Raw genomic sequence first — 26,560 nt, forward strand, 5'->3', positions numbered from 1 at the left:
GAGGAACTGTGGCAAATGGGGTGAAGGGACTTGCCCAAAGTCACACTGCTAGTAAGTATCTGAGGCCGAATTTGAACTCAAGTTTTCCTGACTCTAGGCCCGGTGTTCTATCCACTGCACCATTTAGCGGTCCAAATTGGTGTTTAGCAGATACTTAATACTGTAAATACTTGTAAGACTAGAGTGTCGGGGGGGGGGGGGGGGGGGGGGGGGGGGGGGGGGGGGGGGGGGGGCGCGGGGGGGGATTGAGAAGACCAGGACTGGGAAGGTGAAATGGTGGGTGGGCTGGCTCGTTGCTTCAGGAGATTCCGGAGACCGTAGCAAGTGCCTCAGCTCCGAGAAGGAGCCTTTCTCTGGTCCCAAGACTGGGAATGGGATTCTCAGAACTCGGACACCCGGGTCCTTTTCTCTCCCCCACGGTAGAATTCTACTGTGGTCCAGCTGGCTCGTTCTCTCCCGGCAGGCGTTTGGAGTAAAGCCCCCAGGCACCGCCTATGAGAAAAGCATAAAAGGGCCCAGGAAGTGGGATGGGGTGCTGAGAGGAGCCGTGGGCATCGGAGGGGATCCAGGAACCTTGGGCAAAGCAGAAGTCGAGCCAATGCCTGGGGCGGAGCCGAGGGCAGGCCTCGTTGATTGGCAGGGGGCGGATCTTCGAGGCAGGTCTTTAAGAAGGGAGGAGGAGGCGGAGGAGGGAAAGTCGAGAAAAGACCGAAAGGAGGCGGAGTAGAGAAGCATTCACATACGCACACACACGACCCGGCGGAAAAAAAGAAAAGAAAGAAAGCGGGCGGGCAGACAGCTCGTAGCCGGCTCCGCCGCCAGGCGCTTTGCTTTCGCTGCGTTTCATTCAAAGCCCAGCGCGGCCCCCGCCGCCCCAGCTCGGCTCGGATCCCGGCCATGGCCAAAGGCGAGGGCGCAGAGAGCGGCTCGGCCACCGGGCTGCTATCCCCGGGCATCCTCCGGGGCGAGGAGACCCGTCGGACTCAGGTGAGAAGGGCTCAGTAGGGGAGCAGGATGGTGTTGAGGGACTGGGGCAAGGATGGCGGCGGCCCAAGGCTGGAGGATCTTGGGTCCGGAGATGGCAGATAACTGGAGGGTTAGAGTGGCGCGGCATGTACGGGCAATTGTGGGTGGGAGTGGGGGGGATAAATTGGGGAAAGGGAGGCGTACTAAGAACAGAGAGGATAGAAGGAGTACAAACCTGGAGGCCGGAGGCTGGTAACGGGGAGTCCCGGTTCTGGGAGGGTAGAGTCAGGGACACAGAACTGAGAGAATCGGGGACGTACAACGCGGTGAGAGCGGGGCAGAGATTTGGTAAGGAAAAGGGAAGCAGGTGGTGGTGGTGACTGTGGATCTGGGGAACAAATTTAGGGTAGATGGGAATGGGGAAGGGAAAGGTCTAGGGAAAGGGGATCAGTTTGAGGTTGAGGGGGAACTGTGAAGGGGTACAGGTGGAGGCAAAAGGGCTGGTGATGGGGAAGATGATAAGAAAGGGTGGGGGACAGAATTCTGGGGAGCCACAGGGCTGGAGGAGCGATCTCCGGGTGGGGACACAGATTTGGAGAGGCGAGAGCGTGACGCTTAGGGCCAGGATGGGGAGGAGGGCAGTTTCCATTTCGGGGCCAGGGATGCAGAGTCCTCATTTATTCGGTGGAAGGGGCGGACGCGGCTGGTTCCAGGAGACGATTAGCTGGGACTCCGGGCAGGCTGAGCGATCACACAGTTGGCCGGGGAGGGGGGGGTGGGGGGCGGGGAGCGGGGAGAGTTGGAGTCCTACCCGAAAGGAAGAATGATTAGTGGAAGGCTCCAGCTGAGGGGAAGAAGGTGGCGTCAGGTTGGGGGTACAGGTTCAGTTCCAGCTCAGGTGGGGCGGGGGGCTGGATCAGGCGAGCTATCCCACCCCACCCCCTTCCTCTCCCTTCTCGGATAGCTGGGCCAGCCGGCTGCCAGTTCCATGTGGTGGCGAATGACTCCGCTACCTCATCACGCCCGGCTTCCTGGCTCCCGAAGCCCTGTACTTACCAATTGGGAGTCTAAGACGCAGGATCGGGACTCCGGGACCCAGGACCCGGCCTTCCCTTCCCAGCCCGGCTTTACCCTCAAGTTCATTCATAAGAACAGAGGCATCGTTCTTAAAGGAGACAAGGCTGAGTAGCGCTGAGCGGAGCAGAACAGAACGGAGGGATGGAGAGATGGAAAGGAAGGTTTAGCTCTGCGAGCCTCCCTAGTTCTCCTGCTCCATCTGAAAGGGGTTGGGGTGTTCAGAGGCTGCGCTGGCTCTTGCCCGCTTATGTCTGAATCCCGGGAAAGTCGTGGGGTTGCAGAATTCGGACCGTTGGGAAGCACAGTCCTGTCCCGTCCGGGTGGTTGGGCCCGAATTCAGAAACGCTCAGCTCAGACCCCGAGGTTGCCTCCTCCCGATTCCTGTCCCCCTCTCCTACGGGGCCTGGGTGGTGTCCCCACCACTCCCTGTCCCCGCCCATTCCTGGGGCTCTCGAATTAATTTTAGAAGCAGACTACTATGCGTTGGGTTGGGCTAGGTCGGGCATCTGTCTCTTGTCTGCCCCCTGCGGCCTTCTCCAGCCCCTTCCCCCCACTCCCTTCCAGGAGCTACTTGGAGCCTAGATTTGCTAGGGAAGGGGTCTTGGGCAGGACTACTTCCCCACCACCACTCCAGCAACAGCTCGGGAGGCCTGGCAGGGAAACTGGGCTTGGAATTCTGAGATGACTGTCTTTACCTTTTAATTTCATTAATTGCTCCTTGAAGGGGCTCCAACCTCAGCTATTAATCCTCCACGATGAGTAATCCTAGTTTTCTGCCCCTGTGGTCCCGCCTCAACATGCCATTCCAACACTAGCCCCCCCTTTTCAGAGCTCAGAGCTGGAAGAGACTTTGTAGAAGATCATTTCAAATTTATGAAATGCCTACTGTGTGCCAAACCCTGAGAAAGAGTTTAGTCAAGTCACCCCTGCCCTCATAATAAATTGAAGGTCATTCAGTCCATTTACAGAGGTAGAAATTGAAGCCAGAATGAAAGCTGGTGGCAGAGCTGACAGAATTCAGGGTTTGGGTTTCCAGACTTCTTGGGAGAGGTAGGTGCAGGTTGAAGCAGGAGGAGCCCAATGTCATTCAGTTCAATTAGTATGTATTAAATAACACTAAGGATAGTGAACAGCCTTTGCCTTCAATGAAAGCTTAATCTCTCTGAAGGCAACCAAGAGATGTCAAGGTCATTTGAGGGGCTGAGGTAGGGCTTGTAGCATTGGGAACAGTTCTTAATGATCACTTGGGATGGACTAGAGAACATTCTCCACCCCATATTTTGGGGAACTCTCCACCTTCCCTCATCCCCAGTGAAGTCCCAGGGGGCCCGGAGGTTCCTGGAGGCTTGGAGTGAATTTGCCTTCTTGGGCACCAGCCCAACCCCCACCCCTGGCTAGGAACTGGGGAGACCTTGATCTGACCAGATGGAAGAAAGCAGCTGTAAGCCCAGGCTCATAGGGCTAAGCCCCTGTCCCACTTCTCTTTACCCTCTATAGACAGGTCTATTCAAGAAAAGGGAGAGTGGGACCCAGTCCTGGGTGGGTGGGTGGGTGAGGGTGGAGTTGGGCCCAGGGCCCAGATGCCTTGGAGAGGATTTTCAGGTTGTGGCAGGACTAGGCAAGGGACTGGTTGGGCTGTTGCAACCTGCTCTGTTTCCCTTCTCACCCATATGTCTTCTGACTAGAGCCTGTCTTTGGTCTGAGGGTAGGAGATGGGGGTAGAAGAACCCTTGGGTTAACCCAAAAGTTGGAGATCCTGTTTAGGAGAAGGGATAAGCACTTTCCTTCCTATCCCTTTTCCTTTTATTTTCCATTTCTCTTTTCCCTGTCCTCAGGCTCTAGAAATGAGCATTTCTTTCCTTGTTTCTGCTCAAAGTGAGGAGTGTTCTGACTGTGAGTGAAAGAAAAGAGGGGATGAAAAATCAGGGAGCCTGTGGGACGTGGGGAGGTACCCCACAAAGGGAGCTTGCTGGTCCTGGGAGAAGGGGGCCGGGGAGCATGGGGTCTGATGGGGACTTGCTAGACCAACCCACTGAACTGTTTCTTGTCCCTACAGAAAGGTGGGAAGAAACAACTGACCATCTGCAGTAAGCTCTGCTATGCTGTGGGGGGTGCTCCCTACCAGATCACTGGCTGTGCCCTGGGCTTCTTCCTTCAGATCTACCTGCTGGATGTAGCTCAGGTAAGTGCTGCTGGTTCTAGGATGATGATGCTGTGGACTATGTATGCCAAAGGGATGAGCTTGCCTTCCTCTCTCCCTTTCTCTATTTCTTTCCTCTGAAAGTCACAGAGCTAGGAGAGACCTGAGAGCATCAGATCTTAGAGTTGAGAGGGACTCGAGTATAATGAGCTGTTAGAGCTGGGAAGGACCAAATAATTTAGGATTTTAGAGCTGAGGAGGGCTTTAGAATATAGAATGCAGAATTGGGAGAGATCACAGACCTAGATTGTCTAGCTGTTACAGGTCTACTGACAGATGGGGATACTGAGACCCAAAGACCTTAAGTTAGTTGCCTAAGGTCTTAAAGCCAGTTAATGACAGAGCCTTCTTTCAAGTGCTGATTTTAAAATGATGTATTTAACATTTTAAGTTTGTAAAGCATTGTGTGTGTGTGTGTGTGTGTGTGTGTGTGCGTGTGTGTGTATGTATGTATGTATGTATGTATGTATGTGAAATCTCATCTGAGTCTCACAACAATCTTGGGAAGTAGATGCTTTTATTACCTCCATTTAAAAAATAAGGAAACTGAGGCTGAGAGGGGTTAAGCGCCTTGCCCAGGATCACATAACTAGTTAGTTTCTGAGGTAGAGTTCAAACGTGAGTTTTTCTGAGTCCTAGATGCTTGGCAACAGAAGACTCTATCCCTCAAAAATAATGTGTGAGGCGGCTTCCTGGGCCTTGGGTTATACTTGTTCCAAAGGCAGATGTAGATGAAGATAGGGGTGGGAGTGGAGAGAGGACAGGAAAACTAAAAATGATTCCTCCCTTCCATTTCAGTTGGTGAAAGGAAGCAGGAGGTATAAGGGAGTAGGGATAAGTGTGGGCCTGTTGAGAAGGGGGTCAGCAGAGAAAAGCTTGCCTGTTGGTATTGGTTGATCGATTTGTTCCAAGAAGAGATGGGCACACTGTGTCCCTGGCTTAGGGGCAAACAGGGGCCTTGGCATGGGGATTTCAGGGAGTGGCTATTAGCTGATAGGGAGGGGTGAATCTGACCCCTTTCCCCTCTACTAGAGGTGGGGGGGGGGTGGAGGCTGGGAACTGGAACATTGAAACTTTGACAGGGCAGCAGGGCCTGAGCCCATCCGGCTGCCATCTGGTGCCAGCCCAACCTAAGCCCATCCAGCTGCCATTTGGTGCCAGCCCAACCTAAGCCCATCCTCCATGCTTCTGGCAGGGGTACTGCCTCTTCTGGGAATACTTCATTTATTCTTTTGAGGAAAGGCAGAATGTGAGGCTTAACTGATTTCCCCAGAAGGTGATGGGACATTGCTTGGAGGATGCCCGTCCCTTTTTTCTCAAGAAGGGAAACCCAGAAAAGGGGGCAGATCTAAATTATGCTAAAAAAAAATGTTTTTTTTCTCAGTGCTGGGGTTTCAGATGGGAAACTGAGGCAAGAAGAGAGAAAAAGAGAGAGAATGAGAAACAGAGTGAGAGAGAAAGAGAGAAGAGAAGCCAAAGTGGATTCAGCAAAGATCTATTGAACCCCCCTAGGGAAAGGACAAACAGAAACATTAAGTCTGGCCCTCAGGGAGTTCACAGTTCAGCAATTCAATTTTGCACTTCAGTTGACATCAGATGTTAATACAAATATTGAGAAAATCAAGGCTGAGCTTTGACCAGAGACCTCCACAGTGAATGCTAGGAGAGCAACTCCATTTGCTATGGTGATTTAACAGTTACATAATGGTTTTTTTCCACCTCCCTAGTCTTGGATAGGATTATTAGGCCAGTTCTAAAAGTGAAGAAAGCCCAGATTTCAGGAATAAAAAGGCTTGGTTAGGGATCACACAGCTGTAAGAGTGAAATCCAGGATGGCCACCCCACCCCAATCCCCCAGGACTTCTGCCTCCAATCTGCTATTGCTACGATGACTTAATCAGCATTTATTAAGCACCTTCTTATAAGGCAGGCACTGTGCTAAGCCCTGGATCTACAAAGGCAAACTTTGATTCTTGTAGCTCCATTCTTTCTGGATGAGACAACCGGTTTTATTTAAAGTAAACACCAGATATATACAAGCTAATTTAAGGGGGAGGCACTAGCAGCTGGTGGGGGAGAGCAGGGAAGACATCCTGTAGGAGGTGGCATTGGAAATGAGCTTTGGAAGAAAGGAAGGATTTTCTTGGCAATCAAATGGGGTAGTGGACAGAGCACACAACCTCAGGCACTTACTAGCTGTGGGACTCAACAAGTCACTTAACCCTGTTTGCCTCAGTTTCTAATCTATAAAATGAGCTGGAGAAGGAAATGGCAAACCACTCGGTATTTTTGTCATGAAATCGTGAAAAGTCAGACGTGACTGAAAACAAAGAATTCTCAGAGTAGAAAGTGAGGATGACATCCCATTGTATCTCCTTCGGGGAAGCTTAGATAAGGCTTTGACAGAGAAGAATGGGAGAAGGAATTCCAAACTTAGAACATCAATGTGAGCACAGAGATGGGAAAGTTATAGAGATTGTAGAAGAAACAGAGTTTGAGTTGGAATATTAGCCTTATTTTTAAAGAGAGATACTAATAATAATAGCTAACATTAACAGCACTTTAGGGTTTACAAAGTATCTCACAAATATTACTTCATTTGATCATCACAATAGTCCTGGAAAGTAAGAGGGATTATTATCCCCATTCTATAGAGGAGGTAACTGAGGCTGGAGAGGTTGGGATTGTCTTGGATCACAGTTAGTGATCCAAAAGTGTGTGAATCAGGATTTGAACTCTATTTCCAGTCTAATTCCAGGTTTAGCATTCTACCCATTGTGCTTTGTTCTTGTTGTTCAATTATATCTGACTCTCTTCAAAGATGCTCTAGTGGTTTGCTATTTTCTTCTCTAGTTCATTTTACAGATGAGAAACTGAGGCAAGCAGGGTCATACAGGTAATAAATATCTGAGGCTAGATTTGAACTCGGGAAAATGAGCATTCCTGACTCCAAGCCTTGACACCCTTTCCACTGAGCCACGTAACTGTCCCTACTATGCTCCCTAGCTTACTGCAAAAAAGGCTCAAGAAGGGTACGGCAGTATTCCTTCCCTCCTATTCCTCCTCCATTCACTGCAAAAGCAAGCATTACGTTATGATATGAAGTCATACAAAACATATTTCCATACTAGCCAGAAAGTTGCAAAAAAGCAAGAAATATAAAGAAAGCAAAAAAAAAAAAAAAGTCTTCAGCCTGCATTCAGAATTCATTAACTCTCTCTTTGGAGGTGGATAGCATTTTTTATCATGAATCTTTTGCAATGACATAGACATAGGTTTCAAATCCTACACACATATACACTCACCCCGACTCCTACTAGCTGTGTGACCCTAGAGCTGTCCCTAACCTCTGGATGCTGTAACTGGCTTCTTCACATACTTCTGTTGGCCCACTCAGTGAAACTAAGTAGCTATTAGAGGGAAGGAATTTCTATACTTGGAATGAAGAGGATTTCTATACTTATGGGGAGAATCCTTAGACAGGAGTTCTCTCAGGCTGTCAACAAAATGTAAGAAATGATTACTACTATGCAGGAAAAGTTCAGGTGGGAAAGAGAAAAGCCAAATTATAATTATTGTAATTATAGGTATTAAAAGCTCTCATTTCTGTAATAAGGTTTTCTTAAGGATTCTTTTTTAAAGGTTTTCAGCCTTGTGATAGAGGGGGTGGGAAGTATTATTTTTTCTTTTTTTCAGAAAAAGAAACTCGGGATTAGGAAAGGAAGTGACTTACCCAAGCTCACATAGGTAACCAGGGCTTGAAACCAAGACTCCTGACTTCAGGTCAGGATTCTGTCCTTGACATCCCACTGAGGGCTATAAGAGGACAAAGAAGGAAATCCCTGTGAGCTTCCTGGGAGGGCTTCCTGGAAAAAGTAGGACTTGTGTTGGGCTTTGAAGGGCAAATGTGATCTTAAAGGATGATAAAGAAAGGGATTAAGTGCGGGAGCCAAAGCCTAGAGTTACCAGGGAGTGTGTGTGAATAATTGACAAGCTTTTCTCAAGAATTTCTATTCTCCTTGGAAAGAAATCTATTGAAGCTATTGAAGGTTTTTTTTAGTAAAGAAATTTATGAGTTCCAAGTTTTTCTTCAGGAATGGTTACACTGGTAGAGAAACCAGTTAGAAGGCCCATGGAAAATAATGGAAAGCTCCCTAGGACTATTTAAGTTTCTAGGTGGTACATCATGCCTGGAGTTAGGAAGATACGAAGTTCAAATCAGACAATTGCTAGCTGTGTGACCATGAGCAAGATATTTGACCTCAGTTTCCTTAACTATAAAATGGGAATAATAGTACCCACTTACTAGTGTTATTGTGAGGATCAAATAAGATAATATTTGTAAAGTGCTTGGCACATAGAAGGCACCATATAAGTGTTTATTTCCTTCTCTTTCACTTTCCCTACCTCTCTGAAAAAATACCTACCTCCCATGACTTGGAAGCACACAGTGGGGAAAGTGCTGGATTTGCTGAGTTCAAATCCTGATTCTGCCACTGACTAACTATATGACTGTGGGCAAGTCATTTCTGGACCTCATATGCTCACCAGTAAAATCAGGGGGTTAGTCTCTGAAATTCCTTCCAGTTCCAAAACTATGCTGCTCTGATTTGCCCACACATGAATCTAATGAAGCTTTCTGACTCTCCCAACACTTTACCTAATAATGCTATAATGACTCTATGGAATTTTTTGGTTTGTAAAGTATTTTCTTCACACCAGCCAGGAGAGCTGGGTGTCAAGGGAGGTAGGTATTTCTTCAGAGAGATAGGGGAAGTGAAAGAGAAAGAAATAAACACTTGTTTGGTGCCTTAATGGTTGTGTGTCTTTAAGAGGGTCTCTTAGTTTCCTGCTCTGTAAAATGGGGGTAATAATGCTTTGCCTATCTTGCTTGGAGTGGGTACATTGAGGCAGAATGGAGGAAAGAGAACCCTGCTGATGGCTTAAGTCCGGCAGATCCTAGATGAGCCTGCATATGTATATTGGTATGGGAAGTTTCTTCAGTGGGAATTTCCTGAAACGATGAAACCAAGTCCTGTCCCTCCACTGCCCCAACACACAAGACTGTTTGGATCACGTGAAATTTAAGTTCTATAAAGATTTCTTTTTTATATATAATAGCTTTTTACTTTTCAAAATACATGCAAAGACAATTTTAAACATTCACCGGCAAAACCTTGTGTTCCATATTTCTTCCCTCCCCTAGATAGCCAGTAATCTAATATAGGTTAAACATGTGCAATTTTTGTGAAGATGATTTTTAACCATGAAGTTCTCTATCAGAGCAAGCAAGCAGGAATGCTCTGGAGTCAGCTCAAACTGTCTCTTAGATCTGGTTGTTAAATTTCCAAGGTGAGCTTTTAGATGCTGGAAATTGGTAAATACCACAAACCAAAACTTGATATATTGCTTATTGATTGTTTAGATTTAGAAAATGTTAATAAAGCAAATTAAACTTAAAAGTATGTCCTGCATACAAGCTATACCTCTCCTTCCTGAGCTGGTTGTTAAACATTTATCAGCACATCCCTGAAAGGATGATGTGTATTGGAGAGGCTACATTTCCCTTGAATAATTTTTTTCAAAATTTTTTTGGACTTTGTATCCTTGGTGTCTAACACAGTGCCTGCATATAGTAGACACTTTAAAAAAAAAAAAGTTGCTTGTTGATTAATTGAATTTGGAGTTATAGGATGTGGATTTGCCACTTAATGCTTGTGTGATGTTAGGCAAATCATTTAACCTTTTTGGGCCTCATCTATAAAATTATGGGGGTGGGTGAGGTGACCTTTTTTAAGATCTCTCTCTCTGTCTCTCTCTCTCTGCATCTTTCTCTCTCTCTCTCTCTCTCTCTCTCTCTCTCTCTCTAGATATATAGATATACACATACATATATACCCACATATACACACATATATATGTATGTATATACTAAGATTACTACTCAATCAGTTAATCGTTTTTTACTCTATAATAATTGTATTAGTAGGGCAGCTAGGTAGCTAAGTGTCTTTTTTCCCCCATTCCATGTTCACAGACCCTCTGAAATCTATGCAAGGACCAATAAAAATCCCTGCTCTAGGCAATTCATGATCAGAGCATGATGGCTGTAGGTATGGGGATGGAAAGGGAGAATAGGAAGAAATGATCTTACTAAGAAAGAATGGGGGGAGGGGGGAAGGGGGAGGAAAGAAGGGAAACAAAACCAGTTTGATTGGCTGGAGGAAATGAAGTCGAGGAAGGCCACTGAGATTTCGAGTGTGAGGGCTGATCTGGTCCAGTGTCTGATGTCACACAGGCATGGGGATGGTGTTCAGCTTGGGAGTCTGCAGCCACAGGCCTTCTAGAGATAAGGAAGCTTTCAGATTTTCTGGATGGGACAGAAGGAAGCTTGTAGGAGTTATATGATTTACTCAAGCTCAAATAGGCACTCACTGAGCATGGAATCCTGGTTTTTGCGTTTGAAATTCAATCCTGTTTCCTGAAAACAAGGATGAGGCTTTTTCTCTCAAGCCGCAGCCTCTACCACATCTTATTCCTGTTGCTGGTGGGCACTTCAGGGCTGAACTGTCCAAAGACAGATGAACTAGATCTCTCTCTGTGATATGGCAAGGTAGTAAGTGATTATCTTTGTGATTCTGGATAAGTCACTATCCCCTCAAATGTTGGACTAGATCAGGGGTTCTTCACCCAGAAAAAAAAAGTATATATATACATATATATGTATATGTATATACATATATATGTATATATATATATATATATATATATATATAGTAATGATCAATTAGGAAAGACTTAGTTCTTCTCAGTGATTCAGTCATCAAGGCAATTCCAATAAACTTTGGATAGGAAACGCCATCTGCATCCCCGAGAGAGAATTATGGAGACTGAATGTAAATCAGCCTTGTTCACTTTTTTTTCCTTTTTCTTCTGTTTTTTTCTCTCATGGTTTTTCCCTTTTGTTTTGATTTTTCTCTCTCAACATGATTCATAAAGAAATACATAATTTTAAAAAATTATTGTACATGTGTAACCAGAAAAAAGAAAATAATAAAAAGGAAAATATATATGTGTGTGTATATATATGTATACATATTGTATTTCAATATAATTGGTTTCCCAGTTATCTTATGCATTTTAATTTATGTATTTAAAAACATGACTGAGATTACAGCAGCTTCTCAGCAGAATAATACACTATGACCAAGTGGGATTTATAGCAGGAATGCAGGGCTCGTTCAATAGTAGAAAAACTATTGCCATAATCCACCATATTAATAAAAGCATGACTCTGAAAGGGCCCCACACACTTCACAGGCTGACAAAGGGGATGTAACCTAAAAAGAGCCCTCTCTGAGATTTTTTTACGGCTTTCTGTGACAGCTTTCGGAATGTTTAGAGTACAGCTCTAGGGTGGTTCCATGAGTTCATTTTTTTCCTTTCTTATCTTTTCTCCCCCAACCTTTGCCAGGTGGACCCCTTCTCTGCTTCCATCATTCTGTTTGTGGGCCGTGCCTGGGATGCCATCACTGACCCCTTGGTAGGATTTTGCATCAGCAAATCTTCCTGGAGCCGTTTGGGACGTCTGATGCCCTGGTAAGAAGACTCTAACAGAACTTTTGCCTCCCCCACTACTTAAGCTTTCCCCCCTGACTCTAGCCTTGCTGGACAGCCTGTGTACCTACTACCTGTACTGATGAAATGAACTCTAAAGTTACAAGTGACCCCAAGCATGACACAGGAGCTGGGCCCGGAATGACGTAAGCAGCTAGGGGGTGTCATAAGCCTGTTCTAGGACCTGGATGACTGATCCCTAGCCTCCCCTCTGCTTATTCCCAGCGAGTTCCTGATCATTCCCCTGTGGTTGGCATAGGAGCCCAGCCAGGATGTCCTTTTCCAAACAGACTGGGCATAGTGCCTAAAGCCTACTGATTTCTCTTTCTTGCTTACTTGGCTAGCTGGCTAAGATTTGTCCTACAGTCATATACCCCAGTATCAGCTGGGGCAGTGTCCTTTGCCCCAAATAATGTTTGGGTTCAAAGTCTTCCCATCCAATCTCTGGGGCATTTCTGAGCTCCACAGGGGGATGAACCCCAAGTGCTCTGCTCTTTTGCTTCCCAGAGTCCCCTTACCTCCTGTGATAAGCAGAAGGAATGGGGAGATCTACCTTATTCAGCTCTTCATTCAGGGGGGATTTGATTTTGCGGAAGAGGTCTCTCTCTGCCCAGATCCTTCCCCTCCTCACCAGCCCCACCTGCCGTTTCTTGCATGTTGCCCACTATACAGCAAAGTCCTGGGCAGTTGGGGTTGATGCCGGGGGTGAAGGACTTGGCTGGCAGCCTTCTGGCTTTCTCCAGCCCCCAGATTTTTCGGAAAGAGCTTTAATCCATTGCCTGATTGTCTGAAGAAGACAGGAGGGAGGTGGCAAAGAACAAGGTGCGGGCATCCTGCACCAGGACATGACCTGGATGAATGTGAAAAAGTGGATTTGGAATCGAAGGCCCTGGGTTCAAATTTTGACCCTGACATTTACCATCTTTGTGATCTTGGTCAAAACATTTCCCTTTGTTGGGTCTTGGTTTCTCAAATAAGAGGGGTTTGCATGAGGTTAAATTTGAGTCCTTTCAAGCTCTCCAATCCTGTGATCCTTGAATGAACAGACTGCTGGATGGCTGGGGGTGGCGGGCCATGGTTCCCTACAGGACATCCTGCCTGGAGCTTGGGGGGAGGCAGGGTGTGCCTCCTGTTTGTTGAGCCTACCCACTCCTGGGACCCCCCACTTAGCCCTCCGGCCTTCAAAGGTCTGGCCAGCCCTCCCCACCCCTGGCCTGGCTTCCTTTCCCATGCAGTTGCCCCAACTCTGGGCCAGGTCTTGAGGCCGACAGTCTTTGATCCAAACCCCCCCAGGATGAGCAGACTTCGGGGGCGTTTATTTTTCTTATAGTGGTCATTCTTCACCTGCTTCCGCAGCCCCCTCCTCCCCGGCTGCGTGTCCCCCCAGGCTCTGGGGGGAGGGGGCCAGGAGCTCTCCCGGGGGGCTGAAACTCCCACCTCCACCATCTTCCAACTGTGGGACCTTAGAGGAGTCACTGCCCTTTCGGCAGAGCCGTGTTTACATCTCTGTAAGAGGAAACAGTTGGATTCGGTGATCTCGTCCCTTCTAGCTTAAGAAAGCCCATGATCCCGTGATTGTCCCGGCTGGGCCCGGGCCAGGGCCCCGGCTGGAACTGGGGAGGGGGCACCGGGCGAGGGAGATCGGGAAGCCGGCTCTGCGCCGCGTTGGCGATGACTCAGGATGGTCTGTAAGGAGGTGTGGTTCGGCCCCTAGGCATCTCCCCACCCAGCCCAGCCAATAAGGAGGCAGGGTGTGTCTGGGGCTGGTCCCCGAGCTGGGCGAGGTCAGGGGTTACTCCCAGTCAAACTCCTCTGCTTCGGTGGCTGAGGGGGAAGCCGTGCCAGCCGCTCCTGCTCGCTCCGGGCTCGCTCCTTATCCCTGGAAGGAGTCGGGGTAGAGGCTTGCAAAAGGGGGCGTGGAAGGAGGCGGGAGTGCCAGCCTCAGCCCATGCCCGGGAAGCAGCCTGGAGACTGCCCAGCAGGGCTGTGTCCTGGCAAGCACCGCTCCGACCGTGCCGGAGCTGGGAGAAGTATCTCTGGCTGGTCCCCTGGTCTCGGGAAACCCCAAAATGGGCCGGCTCCTCTCCGAATTGCAAGCCGGGTCCTTCCCGTACACTTCCCGGGCACGGCACCCTCTCCCTCCTACTCCCCCCGTCCTGCCCCTCACCCAGCTACAAGCCCCTTCCCTTCCCCTGGACTGTCTTGTGCTGGTGTTGTACGCGGGCCATCTTCCCAGATGGAACAGAAGCTCCTGAGGGAAGGGACTGCTTCCTTTTTGTCCTTGTGTCTTTAGCACTAGCACGGGGCATAACATCAGCCATTGTAGTAGCAGAAGTACTACTCCTAAATAGTAGAAGTGGGAAGAGGAGTAATAGTAGTACTAGTGGTGGTGCTGGTACTAGTAGTAATAGTACTAGTATAGTAGTAGTGGTGGTAGGAGGAGGAGGAGGAGGGGTGGTACTGGTGGTAATAGGAGGAGGAGGAGTGCTGATAGTGGTACTGGTAATAGTAGTATAGTAGTAGTAGTGGCAATAGGAGGAGGAGGAGGAAGGGTGATACTGGTAGTAGTAGTTATAGTTATAGTTATAGTAGTAGTAGTGCTGGTGGTAATGCTTGTAGTAGTAGTACTAGTAGTGCTGGTGGTGGTTCTGGTAGTAGTAGTAATACAATAGTAGTAATGGTGGTAGTAGTAGTATAGTAGTAGTAGTGATGGTAGTAGTAGTAGGTAATATTAGTAGTAGTAATAGTAGTAGTAGTGCTGCTGGTGGTGCTGGTAGTAGTAGTATAGTAGTAGTAGTGGTGGTAGTAGTAGTAATAATAGTAGTAGTAGTAGTAGTGCTGGTGGTGGTGCTGGTAGTAGTACTATAGTAGTAGTAGTGATGGTAGTAATAGGAGGAGGAGGGATGGTACTGGTGGTAGTAGTAGTAATAGTAGTAGTAGTAGTAGTGCTGGTGGTGGCGCTTGTAGTAATAATAGTAGTGCTAGTGGTGGTGCTGGTAGTAGTAGTAGTAATATAGTAGTAGTGGTAGGAGGAGGAGGAGTGGTACTGGTGATGGTACTAGTAATGTAGTAGAAGTAGTAGTAAGTGCTGGTGGTGGTAGTAGTAATAGTAGTAGTAGTAGTAGTATAGTATAGTGACTTTGGTAGTAGTAGTATTAGTAGTAGTTCTAATGTTAGTGATAATAGTAGTGGTGATGATGGAAGTAATAGGAACAGTAGGAATAGTGGGAGTTAGTAGTGACAGTAGTGTAATGGCAATAGTAGTAATTTAATAAAAAGCACATAGTAGGTACATAATGTGCACTTAATTGTTTGATCGGCCCTCTGGGAGAGAAGATTGTAGAAAGAGCACTAGATTTGGAGTCAATTTGAATTCTGACTTTGTCATCTGGGTGACCTTGGGTCCAGACCCTTCTCTACTCAGGGCCTCCTCATCAGTAAAATGAGGGAAGAGATAAATAAATCCGTCATTAATTGCTTAGTATGTGCCAAGCACTGGGAATACAAGTACAAGCAAACAAGGCATTCCTGCCCTCCAGAAGCTTGCCATCTAATGAAAGAAGAGAACAGCTGAAGGAGAGCTAAAAAGTGGGAAGGAAGGAAGGAGAGGGTGCCCAGCAGAGAAGTGCAGCCAAGGAGTTGAATCAGGAATGAAATGAGCATGGCAGGGGCCCCACAAGAAATGCTGGTTCAGGCAGGGTATTTACCAATCAGGGGAGGAAGCCACAAGGAGGTCTCTCTAGAATGGGAACATTTATCTACCATCTTTAAAGCCAAAGATTTGACAGACGGGGAAACAGGCTTGGAGAAAAATGATTTATCATCATATAGTTACAGTCCTAAAGCAGGAAAGAGTCACCCTGAGACCCTAAATCCTTAGAAGACCTCTGAACCTGTTCTTGGGGACCCCACCTTGGATTTTCCTTGGTTAGCAGGCAGTCTGAGAAGATATCAGTTCCTTAACCCACTCTCCTCTGACCCCATTGTTCAGCCTCAGCCGCTTCCTACCAGGATGGCTTGGAGTTCCCCCTAGGGAGGAGGTAACTGACACCCTCTCTTTTTCCAAGAAGGTGCAGCTTTCTCAGAAAGACAGGGTTAGCCCCACACTCCTGAGAACTGTAGGATAGGCAGGGCCCACCTGTGGGAAAGTCTGCTGCATCCTGGTCTCCCTGCTCCAGTTCTAGGCTGGCCACCCTCCCGTGTTTCCAACTCCTTGGGGGGAAATAGAACTAGCCTAGCAATTTTATTCATACAGGAACCAAGGAATCAAGTGAACAGGATCCAACTTGGAAGACATTTTCCCTTTTTGCATCTTTGCTAGGTGGAATTTCTCTCTCTCTCTCCTCTCTCTCTCTTCTCTCTGTCTCTCTCTCCTTCCCTCCTTCTTTCCCTCCCTCTCTCTCTGTTGCGCGCTCTCTCTCTCTCTCTTAGAGTCCTCCCTGAGAAACCAAACTGTCCAGGCCCTCTCCCCCAGTGCATACTGGCTCAGTTTAAGGAATACTATATTCCCTGAGGTTCTTCACTGAGGGGTTTAAGGCCAGCCAGGCTGGGAAATCATCCATCTGCAGAGAACAAGAAGGAAAGGAACAGTGTCAGTCTCCTGACACAAATCTAGGGTTTTTTTCCTGCACCATGGCTCTTTCAGAGCATTGTTGTGAGGAAAGAGATTTGTAAATCTTCAAGGACTATATAAATAGTTTCTTGTTTTTTCTAACATCCAAATTCTTTCCCCCCCCCCCCCACCTTCCAGGATTATGATCTAGCCTTAAACCCCATTCCATACTCCAGCTAAGTCCATAATAGGATTTAGAGCTGAAAAGAACCTTAGACATTGAATAGTTCAACCCTCTCCTTTTTACAGTTAGGGAAACTGAGGCCCACACTGGTAAACTATATTTCCTGAGGTCACACAGCCAAAGGGTATCAACAGCGAGTTTGACTTTCTAATGAAGTATTATTCTTGCTACTACTGTTTAAGCTCTCCTCAGCTTGGACTCTGGGATGTATGACTTTTGAGAAAAAAATATCCTCTTCTACCCTGGCATTGGGGGCATGAGGGAAGACCCTCGCTCTTCTAGTTTTCTTCTGGGGACAAGGGAGGGATGGAGATCTATGGTGCTGAACTTACTGGATGGTGAGGGAGGCAGATGAAATAGAAGAGTTGTGTGTGTGTGTGTGTGGGGGGGTTCTCTGTTCTTCATCACTGGCTTACTAACTTCCCTGCTTCCTCCCCCAGGATAATCTTTTCCACGCCACTGGCTGTGATCGCCTATTTTCTCATCTGGTTCGTTCCTGACTTTTCCAGGAACCAGGCTTTGTGGTACCTGGTCTTCTATTGCCTGTTTGAGACACTGGTAACAGTAAGTAAATGTGACTTGAATCTCCCAAACCCTCTTATCACCATCCCCTCAGGGAGTCTCTCACTTAGGTGGGCTCAGGGTGTCAAGTCTCTTAAAGCCTTCATTTGGCAAAAGAGGAAACGGATACAAAGAGGACAAACTGGGCCCCAAATCACATAGATCAGCCTGTAGTCCTTCTGCTCCCTTCTGCTGTCTTCCACTGGCCTGTTTGGAGAAGTTCCCTTGGACACGGGCATGAGAGGGCTCTGAAGAGAAGCAAAGGGCCTGCCTCTGCTGGGGCTGCTGCCTTCTTGGTCCCCTAGTTAGGTCCCTCTGCCTGGGAGGCTGGGTCACATCAGGAATATTGGAATAGGTTCTTAGAAAGGGTATTGAGAAGCTAGGAGGAGAACCAGGAAGAGCAGAAGGACCAGTCCAAAGGACTGGGTGTTTAGCCTGGATAAGAGAAGGCCTAAGGAGGCTTTGTGATTACTCCCAGAAATCTTACCTGGAGGAGGGGTTAATTATTGTCCGCGGGCATCCCCATGCCCATGGAGAGCGACTGACCTCCGATTCTCTCTTTCAGTGTTTCCATGTTCCATACTCGGCCCTCACCATGTTCATCAGCACAGAACAGAGCGAACGTGATTCAGCCACAGCATACCGTAAGTCTTTTCTCTCCTTAGCTGCAAACTGCTTTGATGCAATCCAGTGGCCCTTTGCCAAAGGAAGGGAGACAGGCCTGCTCAGAGATGCCCCTCCATCTGCCCCAGATCCCTGCCTTTCCCTAAGGTGGGATGGGAAATAGGAACTCTGGAGAGAGTCTTAGCCTTGACCTTTGTCCTGGAGGAATCCCTTTTCCAGGATGGACCTCAATACTACCCCCACTTTTTTTCTTTTTACCACCAGGGATGACTGTAGAAGTGCTGGGCACAGTGCTGGGCACTGCCATTCAAGGGCAAATTGTGGGCAAAGTGGACACTCCCTGTATTCAAGATCCTGACATACTTGTGGAGGAGGTGAATCAGACACATGATACCAGCTCTCTGAATGATACGGTAAGACCCTCCAACCCTCTCCCAGAACCCAAGACTTAGTTTGAGACCCTAGATATCAGGGGGCTCAATGGAACTGACGATAATCATAACTTACTCAATTGTGTCTGATCTTCACGACCCCGTTTGGGATTTTCTTGGCAGATACTAGAATGGTTTGTCATTTTCTTCTCCAGCTCATTTGACAGATGGGAAAACTGAAGGTTAAGTGACTTACCCGGGGACAAATAACTAGTAAGTGTGTGAGAAGAGTCCAGGGCTGGCACTCTATCCCCTGGTAGGCACCTAGCACCCTAGCTTATGTGTAGTATACTATTTTATGGTTACAATGCAAACATTGGGGACAGGAGTAGAAGTGGCAAAGGATTATTTTGCAAATGAGGAAACTGAGATCTAGAATAGTAAGTAAAATGCCACTTGCCCAAGAGTACGCAGCCGTGAATATATGATCATGAGTTTTAGAGCAAAAAGGAATTGTAGAGATCATCTTGTCTAATTCCATCATCCTTCAGAGGGGTAGGTGAGGTTAAGGGACCTTTCCAAGGTCTCAGTTATATGTATTCCATTAAATAACCTTCCAACTGTAATTCTTTGAAAAAGTGAAGCTCATTCTCCTACATGCCTACTGCCAACTAGAGAGAGGAGAAGCTTATCTCAAAGGCAGTCCCTGGACTCAAGGAGCTTACTATAATATAAGGGGGACACAGCCCAGGGGAGGGGGTACTTACCAACTTGGGAGATGGGCACACAGTGATAAAGTCTGGGCAAGCAGAGCCAGAAGCAGGGAGGAAGATTTCAGTCACCACAATGGAGACCCTCATGATGGAGGAGCTCATTAAGGGGCCAGCAGAGCCAGGGATGCTCTAGGCTGAGAACTTTCATCAGAGGTTGGGGCAGGATTAGGATGGCCTCTCCCCAGATGAGAGCAGATCCCTGATCAGATTGCTCTTGGTGGTTCCTGTAATTTCTTTCAGTTCTAGGCTATTTTGGTTCTGTTGAAGCAGCAGCCCATTGTTTGGACCATTGTTCAAATTCTCCTGATTCCTTCTCTCCCTTTTCCCTTTCCTCTTTCTCTTCCTTCCTGTCTTTCTCTCCTCTTCCTTCTCCTTCCTTCCCTCTTCCTACCTTCTTCTTCTCTTTCTTCACTCTTCCTCATTTCTCCCTTCCCCCTCTTTTTTCTTTCCTCACATTCTTCCTTCCTCCCCCTTCCTCATTCACTCCCTCTGCCACCTTCTCTCCACTTACTCTACTTTCCCTCCCTCTTTCCCCTTTCTGTTCACTTATCATTTTCCTTCCTTCCCCTTCCCTCCCCTTCTCTCTCCATTTCTTCATCTCTTCTTTGTCTCTCCCCTTCCTTCTTCCTCCCACTACCCCTCCTTATTTCTTCCTTTCTCTCCCCCTCCTGTTTACCTTTTCTCCTCCCTCTCCCCCTTTTTTCTTCCTCTCCTAACCTCCTTCCCTTCCCTCCCTTTCTCCTTTTTTCCTCTCCCTCCCTCCTCCTTCACCTTGTCTCCTCCCTCTTCCTCTCCCTCTCCTTCTTTCTTTCTTTCCCTCCCTCCTCCCTTTCACCTTTTCCCCTCTCTCTTTCTTTCCCTTCCCCTCCCTCTCTCCCCCCCATCTTTCTTTTTTTTCCTGCTTCCATCATTTCCTGGGCCCCAAGCCCCTCCATAGAACCTCCGCCTTCACTCTTTCTCCATTCTCTGCCCGCAGAAGTTCACATCCTTTGCATGGTTTTGAACGGGCTGGAGCTGTTGGGGCTGATCTGCTGAGGGGCCCTCCTCACCTTCTCCCCCATGTTTCTCCTCTACAGAAGAATGCCTACATGCTGGCTGCCGGAGTCATCGCATCCATCTACGTTCTCTGTGCGGTCATCTTGTCTCTGGGTGTGCAGGAGCACAGAGGTGAGGGGACTGGCCTCTGGAGAGAGGCTGAGAATTGAAGCAGGGATGAGGGACAAAAAGATGGCATCTGGGGCCCTGGGGATTAAACCCACATGAGACTAATGACCCCCAAACCAGCCCCTGGGCCTGGGGTCCTCTCCTGCCTTGGGTTCAGATCTCACCACTGGTAAATAGAGAGTTGGACAGATGCCATCTAAGATCCAGGTCTGGCTTTGTAATTAACTTGCTCATTCTGGCCAAGGCCCTTCTCCCCTGGATCTGTTTCCTAATCTCTAAAATGAGACATTAGGCAATCTAAAATCCCTTCTAGCTCAAATCTTAAGATCTTTCTAGCATTTTTTCTTCATCCTCACCCAGCAGAGATTCTTATCCCTCCCTCTTTCCCAAGGAAGGAGCCCCTCACTGGCCTTGTTACTCCCTTCCTATGGCTTTAAGGCCCCCAGAACTTGGGGAGATCAGAGCTTTAGAGCTGGCCTCCCAGTCCCTCCATCCTGAGCTTAGCTTAGGCAGTTTTTTACTGGAGGAGTAGCCAGTGCTGCAGAGACTAAGAAGGGGGGGGCTGGTTGTCCTCAGCCAGGGGAGGAGAAAGGAAGCCTGCGCCCTGTACCCTCAGCCTGAAGGACAGGTCCTGGCAGGACCTTGGCTGGGGACCAAATGGACTTGGGGCATCAGTAGGAGGGGGAGGGGGGGGGAACTGAGGCCTTTGCCCTGAGGATGTGGAAAGTGGAGGCTTGAAGCTTACTGTTTACCTCCCTCTGACCATTCATCTCTTTGGCCCACAGAGCCCTGTGAGAAGAAGGAGCAGCCGCCTTCTTTTTTCCGAGGGCTCCGACTGGTCATGAACCATGGCCCTTATATTAAACTCATTGCTGGCTTCTTATTCACCTCTCTAGCTTTCATGGTAAGATGGTGGGAGGAGGGATGGAGGGAGGAAGGAAGGGAGGAAGGACCAGAACAGAACCCTACCCCAGGTCCACTCTAGCCCATACAAGGAGAGATGGAGCCCAAGATGCTCAGAGCCCTGGGGGGGAAGGAGGGAGGGAGGGAGTGACCAGAACAGATCCCTCTCCCCCAATCCCTCTCTGGACAAGGACAGTTGGAGCCCCAGGCACCCTGGGGCTGGGGGGCTTCATGCTGGGGAAGCGGCACTGCGAGAGGAAGGGCTGGCTACTCAGAGTATCCTTCTCTCCCCTCCCAGCTGGTAGAAGGAAACTTTGCTTTGTTCTGCACCTATACCCTGGGCTTCCGGAATGAGTTTCAGAATCTGCTCCTGGCCATCATGGTGAGTCCTACACACAGGGGTGCTGCTGGGAGAGCCCAGCCAAGACTCTGGGGGAGGGGAGGAGGAAAGCTGGCCGGGACTGATGGGCAGGCCTGCTGGGGGAGGGGGCCGGGGGCCCAGAGGGGGAGAGAACAGGGGTTCCTTTATTCCTGCCTCTAGCAGGCAGGAGAGGTGGGAATGAGAAAACCACACGTGTGTGTGTGTGTGTGTGTGTGAGAGAGAGAGAGAGAGAGAGAGAGAGATTGGGGGGGGGGGAACGAGAACCTGGTATAAGCACCCAGATTGTCTAAATAATTGCTCTTATTTCCACAGTACTGTATGAAATCGTTTCCTTGTAATATCTGGGAGGTCATGTGTATAGGTAGTGCTAGCCCATTTTATGACCAGAGAAGTGGAGGCTAAGGTCACTCAGCGAGTGTTGGAGCTGGTTCTATAATCCAGGCTCTCTCCCAGGGCCCTCAAACACACTCACTCACGCACCCCCCCCCCCCACTCTCGGGGAATAGAGATCCGTCCTCTTGCTGGGCTGCGCTTCCCAGGACAAAAGTTTATTCTCGGATTACTTTATTGGTTACACAGTCATAGCGGGTGACTTTTATTCCCTTCCCCGACTCTGTTTCCTTGGTAAAATTCAGGTTCTTCAAGTTGCTTAACTTGAGTACTGGACTCAGTCAGGAGAGCCCCGGGCTCGACACTTACTGGTTCTGTGGCTTTGGGCCAGTCCCTTCCCAGATTGGGCCTCTGGTTTCTCATCTGTAAAATGGGACCTGCAGTGTCTCCTACCCAAGGGATTGTTAAGTGAGCCCAGATCAGTGAAGGTCCCAGTTCTCTCAGCATCTTCCTTGTCCTTGCACCTGTCAGAGCTTCTGGCTTGGGAGCCGCCCTTGACTCACCCATACTTGTCTCTCTCCTGCTCCCAGCTCTCAGCCACACTTACCATCCCCATTTGGCAGTGGTTCTTGACTCGGTTTGGCAAGAAGATGGCCGTGTATGTGGGGATCTCGGTAAGTGAGGGGGCAGCCGCGTGTGAAGGGGAGCAGGGCGGGCTGCCATTGCCTTGGACTTAGAAGAAGGGGCAGGACTCTGGTGGGGGGAAGAACATGCAGAATATGTCAGCTAGGTTTTGGGAGTGCGGGGGGGGGGGAGTGGGGAGGGGGGGGAGGTGGGCAGGGAGTTGTTCTTACTGACCCGGACTTGTTCCACCCACAGTCAGCTGTCCCCTTCCTCATCTTGGTTGCCCTGATGGAGAGTAACCTGATTGTCACCTACGTGGTGGCCGTGGCTGCTGGGGTCAGTGTGGCCGCTGCCTTCCTCCTGCCTTGGTGAGTCAGAATTCCAGGGATGCTTTGCAGGGCCTGACAACGGGACTTGTAGCCTTCCACAAACCACTGAACACTCCCAGGTCTCAGTTCCACCTCAATAAATGGGAGTTTAGACTAAACGCTCTCTAAATCTGCCTATAAGTAATTGGTCTACTGATCCCGATAAGCCTTTGCTTCCTTATCTGTGAAATGAAAAAGAGGAAGATAGAGCCGTGGCCCCTAATCTTCTATGGTTACCTATAATCCCCTTAATGCTAAACTGCCTTATTTGTCACATGAAGCACCTGAGGAAGTAGGGGATAATGTTAGGTTGGATGGTGGGTAATATGAGAAACATAAAAACTTCCACCTCTAACATTTTGTGAATACCTGCATATGAAAAGAGAGATTAAGTATTCTGGGGCTCCAATACCCCACTTTCTCCTTCTCACCGCCCCCCCTCAAAGCCCCTGTTTCTGGGGGGATTTTTCCTATAAAATTAAAGATCTGGACTAGATACAGTGAAAAAATTGCTAGACTCTGAAGACGTGAGTTCAAGAGTTGCCATGACACGGGCAGTGTAAACTTGGGCAAAGTCACTTTGAAGCATAGTGATTTTATTGAATTCTTGCTAGAAAAGTTATTTGTTACAGAATATGTTTTAAAAGATTGCGCATATTTAATCTAAATCAGATTGCTTTCTGTTTTAGGGAGAAAAGAAAGAGAAAAAAATACAGAACTCAAAATTTTACAAAAGTGAAGGGAGGGGCTAGAAGGAAAATGGGTAGAATACCAGTCCTAGATTCAGGAGCATCCGAGTTCAAATAAAGCTTCCGTTACTTAACACTCACTAGCTATGTGACCCTGGGCAAGTCATTTAACTCCAATTGCCTTGACTAAAAGAAAGGGAAAAAAAGGTTGAAAACTATCTTTACATGTATTTGGAAAAAAAAAATGCTGCTGAAAAAAAGAGAAAAGATATTTGCAAATTTCATGTTGATATTGAAGTAGGAGCCGCTGTTCTCACCATGATCTTTGTCCTCTTAGGTCTATGCTGCCCGATGTGATTGATGACTTCCATCTAAAGCAGCCCAACGCCAGGGGACATGAACCCATCTTCTTTTCTTTCTACGTCTTCTTCACCAAATTTGCCTCCGGTGTCTCCCTGGGCATCTCTACTCTCAGCCTAGAGTGAGTGAGTCCCTGGGATGACTGGCTGAAGGCTTTCTCCCTGCCCTATCAGGTTCCCTTGGAGAAGGGGAGTTTGGGGTGTTGGACACTGAGGCTGGAAGAGCTCTTAGCATTTACCCTTACCATTTCTCTTCCCCTTCCCAACCCTTCTCCAGCTTTGCAGGTTATTTGACAAGGGGCTGCTCCCAGCCCGAAGCGGTCAAGTTCACTCTGAAGATTCTGGTGACTGTTGTCCCCATCGGCCTCATCCTTTTGGGTCTGTTTGTCTTCAAACTGTATCCTATTGATGAAGAAAAACGTCGGGAAAACAAGAAAGCCCTGCAAGTGATCAGGTAAGCACCTGCACTGGCCTGGCAGATTGACCATGCAGTCATGGGCAGCTGGGTAAGCAGGGAGGGTCAGGGATGGCTAGAGGACAAGTCTAAAGAACAGCATCCATTGTTCTGGCACTTAAGTTTCCAAAACTGGTTTCTCACAGAATCTCTATGAGGTTAGTACTTGTAAAGATTCTTATCCCCATTTTACAGATGATAAAATTGAGATTCAAGAAAGGGAAAATGACTTGCTCAGGGCTACAAAGTTTTTAAGAGCCAGAACCAGTGTTCAAATCCCAATTCTCTTGATTCCAATTCTACAGCTCTTTCTGCTAAACCATTCTGTTTTGCCATTCACACCAATATAATTCAACAAATACTTATTTTTGGTTTTTGTCAATATCTTTTGTTATTACATCACCTCCATTTCTTTAATGGAGAAAGAGAAATCTTGTTATTTAGTCATTTCAGTCACACCTAACTCTTTGTGACTCCATTTGGGGTTTTCTTAGCAAAGATACTAAGCTGGTTTGCCATTTCTTTTTTCAATTCATTTTACAGTTGAGGCAAGTAGGATTAAGTAATGTATTCAGAGTTACACAGTTAGTAAGTGTCTGGTGCCCAATTTGAATTCAGGTCTTCCCTACTTTGGGCCCAGTGCTCTATTTATTGTACAACCTACTTGTCCTGGAAGCCTTGTTACAAAAAATAAAAAAAATAAAAATAAGGAGCAGTTTAGAAAAATTAACCAGACTGAATGTGGATCACAATATAGTATTTTCACCTTTTTATTGTGATTGCTTGTTTGCTTTTTTTTTTCCTTCCTCACTTATTTTCCTTTTTGATCTGATTTTTCTAGTGTAGCATAATAAATGTGGAAATATGTTTAGAAGACTTGCACATGTTTAACCTATATTGGATTACTTGCTATCTTGGAGAAGAGGGAGGTAGAGAGGGAGGGAAAAAAATTGGAACACAAGATTTTGCAGAGATGAATATTGACAACTATCTTTGCATATATTTTGAAAAATAAAAAGCTATTATCATTTTAAAAAAATAAATTAACCAGTATATCAATTGATTCTTGACAATATGGATATGCAATATTACATATCCATAATCCCTCACTTCTGCAAAGAAGGGAGGGAGGTACAGTTTCCTATTTCTTCTTCAGGACCAAATTTGTTCATAACGATTACACATTTAGTGTGGGAAGTTGTTTTATTGTTATCTCCATCCACAGTGATATAGCCACTTATATAAATATTATTTTTCCAGTTCTGCTAATTTCAGTTCAAGTCTTCCATGCTCAACAAAAACTGACATCTATTGACTGTTTGTTGAGCATTGGAGAGATACCACATTTAGGTACACAGCCCTTGGGCCTCATGGAGATTACAGTCCAGTCAGCTAACTGTATTGTGCAGGATTGCATAATGTACATTAGCGAGGTACCAAGGGAGATGGGAGGATGAACAGTCCTGACATGCCCAGGGAAATCCAGGCAGTCTTCCATGAGGAGTCAGCTCTTGACTTGGACTCAAAGGGATGTCTGGAAACCAGAAGATGAAGAGCAGGTAGCAGGTCATTCCAGGTGCAGGGAACTGAGGCGTTAGAGTGCTGGGCATTCAAGAGATAAAAAGTAGCTGAGTCTGTCCTGGGGATAGGGATGCTCGAGAACATATCTCTTGGGAGGAGGCAGGGGGGCAGGGGCATTGGGGACATATTCTATGACTCCTTACCTCACTGTCTCTCCTGGTCACATAGGGAAGAAGCAGGAAGCTCGGGCTCTGACACGGACTCTACAGAACTGGCCAGCATCCTCTAGGAACATGTGATACCACCTGGAGGCCCACCCCCTGCTCCTTGGGGTCTATTGAGGAGCTCTACCAGCCCAGGTCAAGGGCAATAAACTCAGGGCTGAAAATCATGCCCACCTGTACCCAGGCCACCCTAGGGAGCCATCTGGTCTCTAGGTCCCCAGGGGGCCTCTAAAAGATGAGGAGTGAACACTGCAGAGACTACTGAAGCACTTGCTGCTCACCAGCACTCCCCAAAATGGGCTCTCTTTCCAAAGGAAACTGGCCCCCAACTAGACTGACCAGCCCCAATGGGGCTGTGACTGCAACTACCCAGAGACTGATCCTGCTCCAGGATCCCAGACACTAATGTAGAAAGAAGTTTTTATAAAGAACCTAATTAATAACTTAATGACTGTGTACATATGAAATGTTCTCCTGTTTTGTATATGTCTGAAAAACTAGGTGCCACAGTGCTATTAATATTATTAATTTACATAAAAAAGTTGGATAAATGGTAA

At 47.5% G+C, this 26,560-nt stretch overlaps 1 protein-coding gene across 1 annotated transcript; it reads left to right on the plus strand.

Annotated features, from left to right (window-relative positions):
- The first annotated feature begins 582 nt into the window (after positions 1-582).
- Positions 583-26,560, plus strand: MFSD2A (major facilitator superfamily domain containing 2A). The gene is made up of 14 exons (XM_003766532.4): positions 583-987; positions 4,100-4,225; positions 11,718-11,842; positions 17,097-17,220; positions 17,783-17,861; positions 18,106-18,254; positions 20,062-20,152; positions 20,935-21,053; positions 21,351-21,434; positions 22,355-22,438; positions 22,644-22,756; positions 23,783-23,926; positions 24,082-24,258; positions 26,008-26,560. The coding sequence occupies exons 1-14, from the start codon at positions 898-900 to the stop codon at positions 26,066-26,068; spliced, it is 1,566 nt and encodes a 521-aa protein (XP_003766580.1). The 5' UTR covers positions 583-897; the 3' UTR covers positions 26,069-26,560.

The sequence above is a fragment of the Sarcophilus harrisii genome, chromosome 3, assembly GCF_902635505.1.
Source record: "Sarcophilus harrisii chromosome 3, mSarHar1.11, whole genome shotgun sequence".
Classification (NCBI taxonomy): domain Eukaryota; kingdom Metazoa; phylum Chordata; class Mammalia; order Dasyuromorphia; family Dasyuridae; genus Sarcophilus; species Sarcophilus harrisii.

Excerpts from the sequence above, each read along its gene's own strand:
- MFSD2A (XM_003766532.4), top strand. The coding sequence starts at position 898 with ATGGCCAAAGGCGAGGGCGCAGAGAGCGGCTCGGCCACCGGGCTGCTA. Across the intron at positions 988-4,099 it reads AGGAGACCCGTCGGACTCAG|AAAGGTGGGAAGAAACAACT; the intron begins GTGAGAAGGGCT and ends TTGTCCCTACAG. Across the intron at positions 20,153-20,934 it reads GGGTGTGCAGGAGCACAGAG|AGCCCTGTGAGAAGAAGGAG; the intron begins GTGAGGGGACTG and ends TTTGGCCCACAG.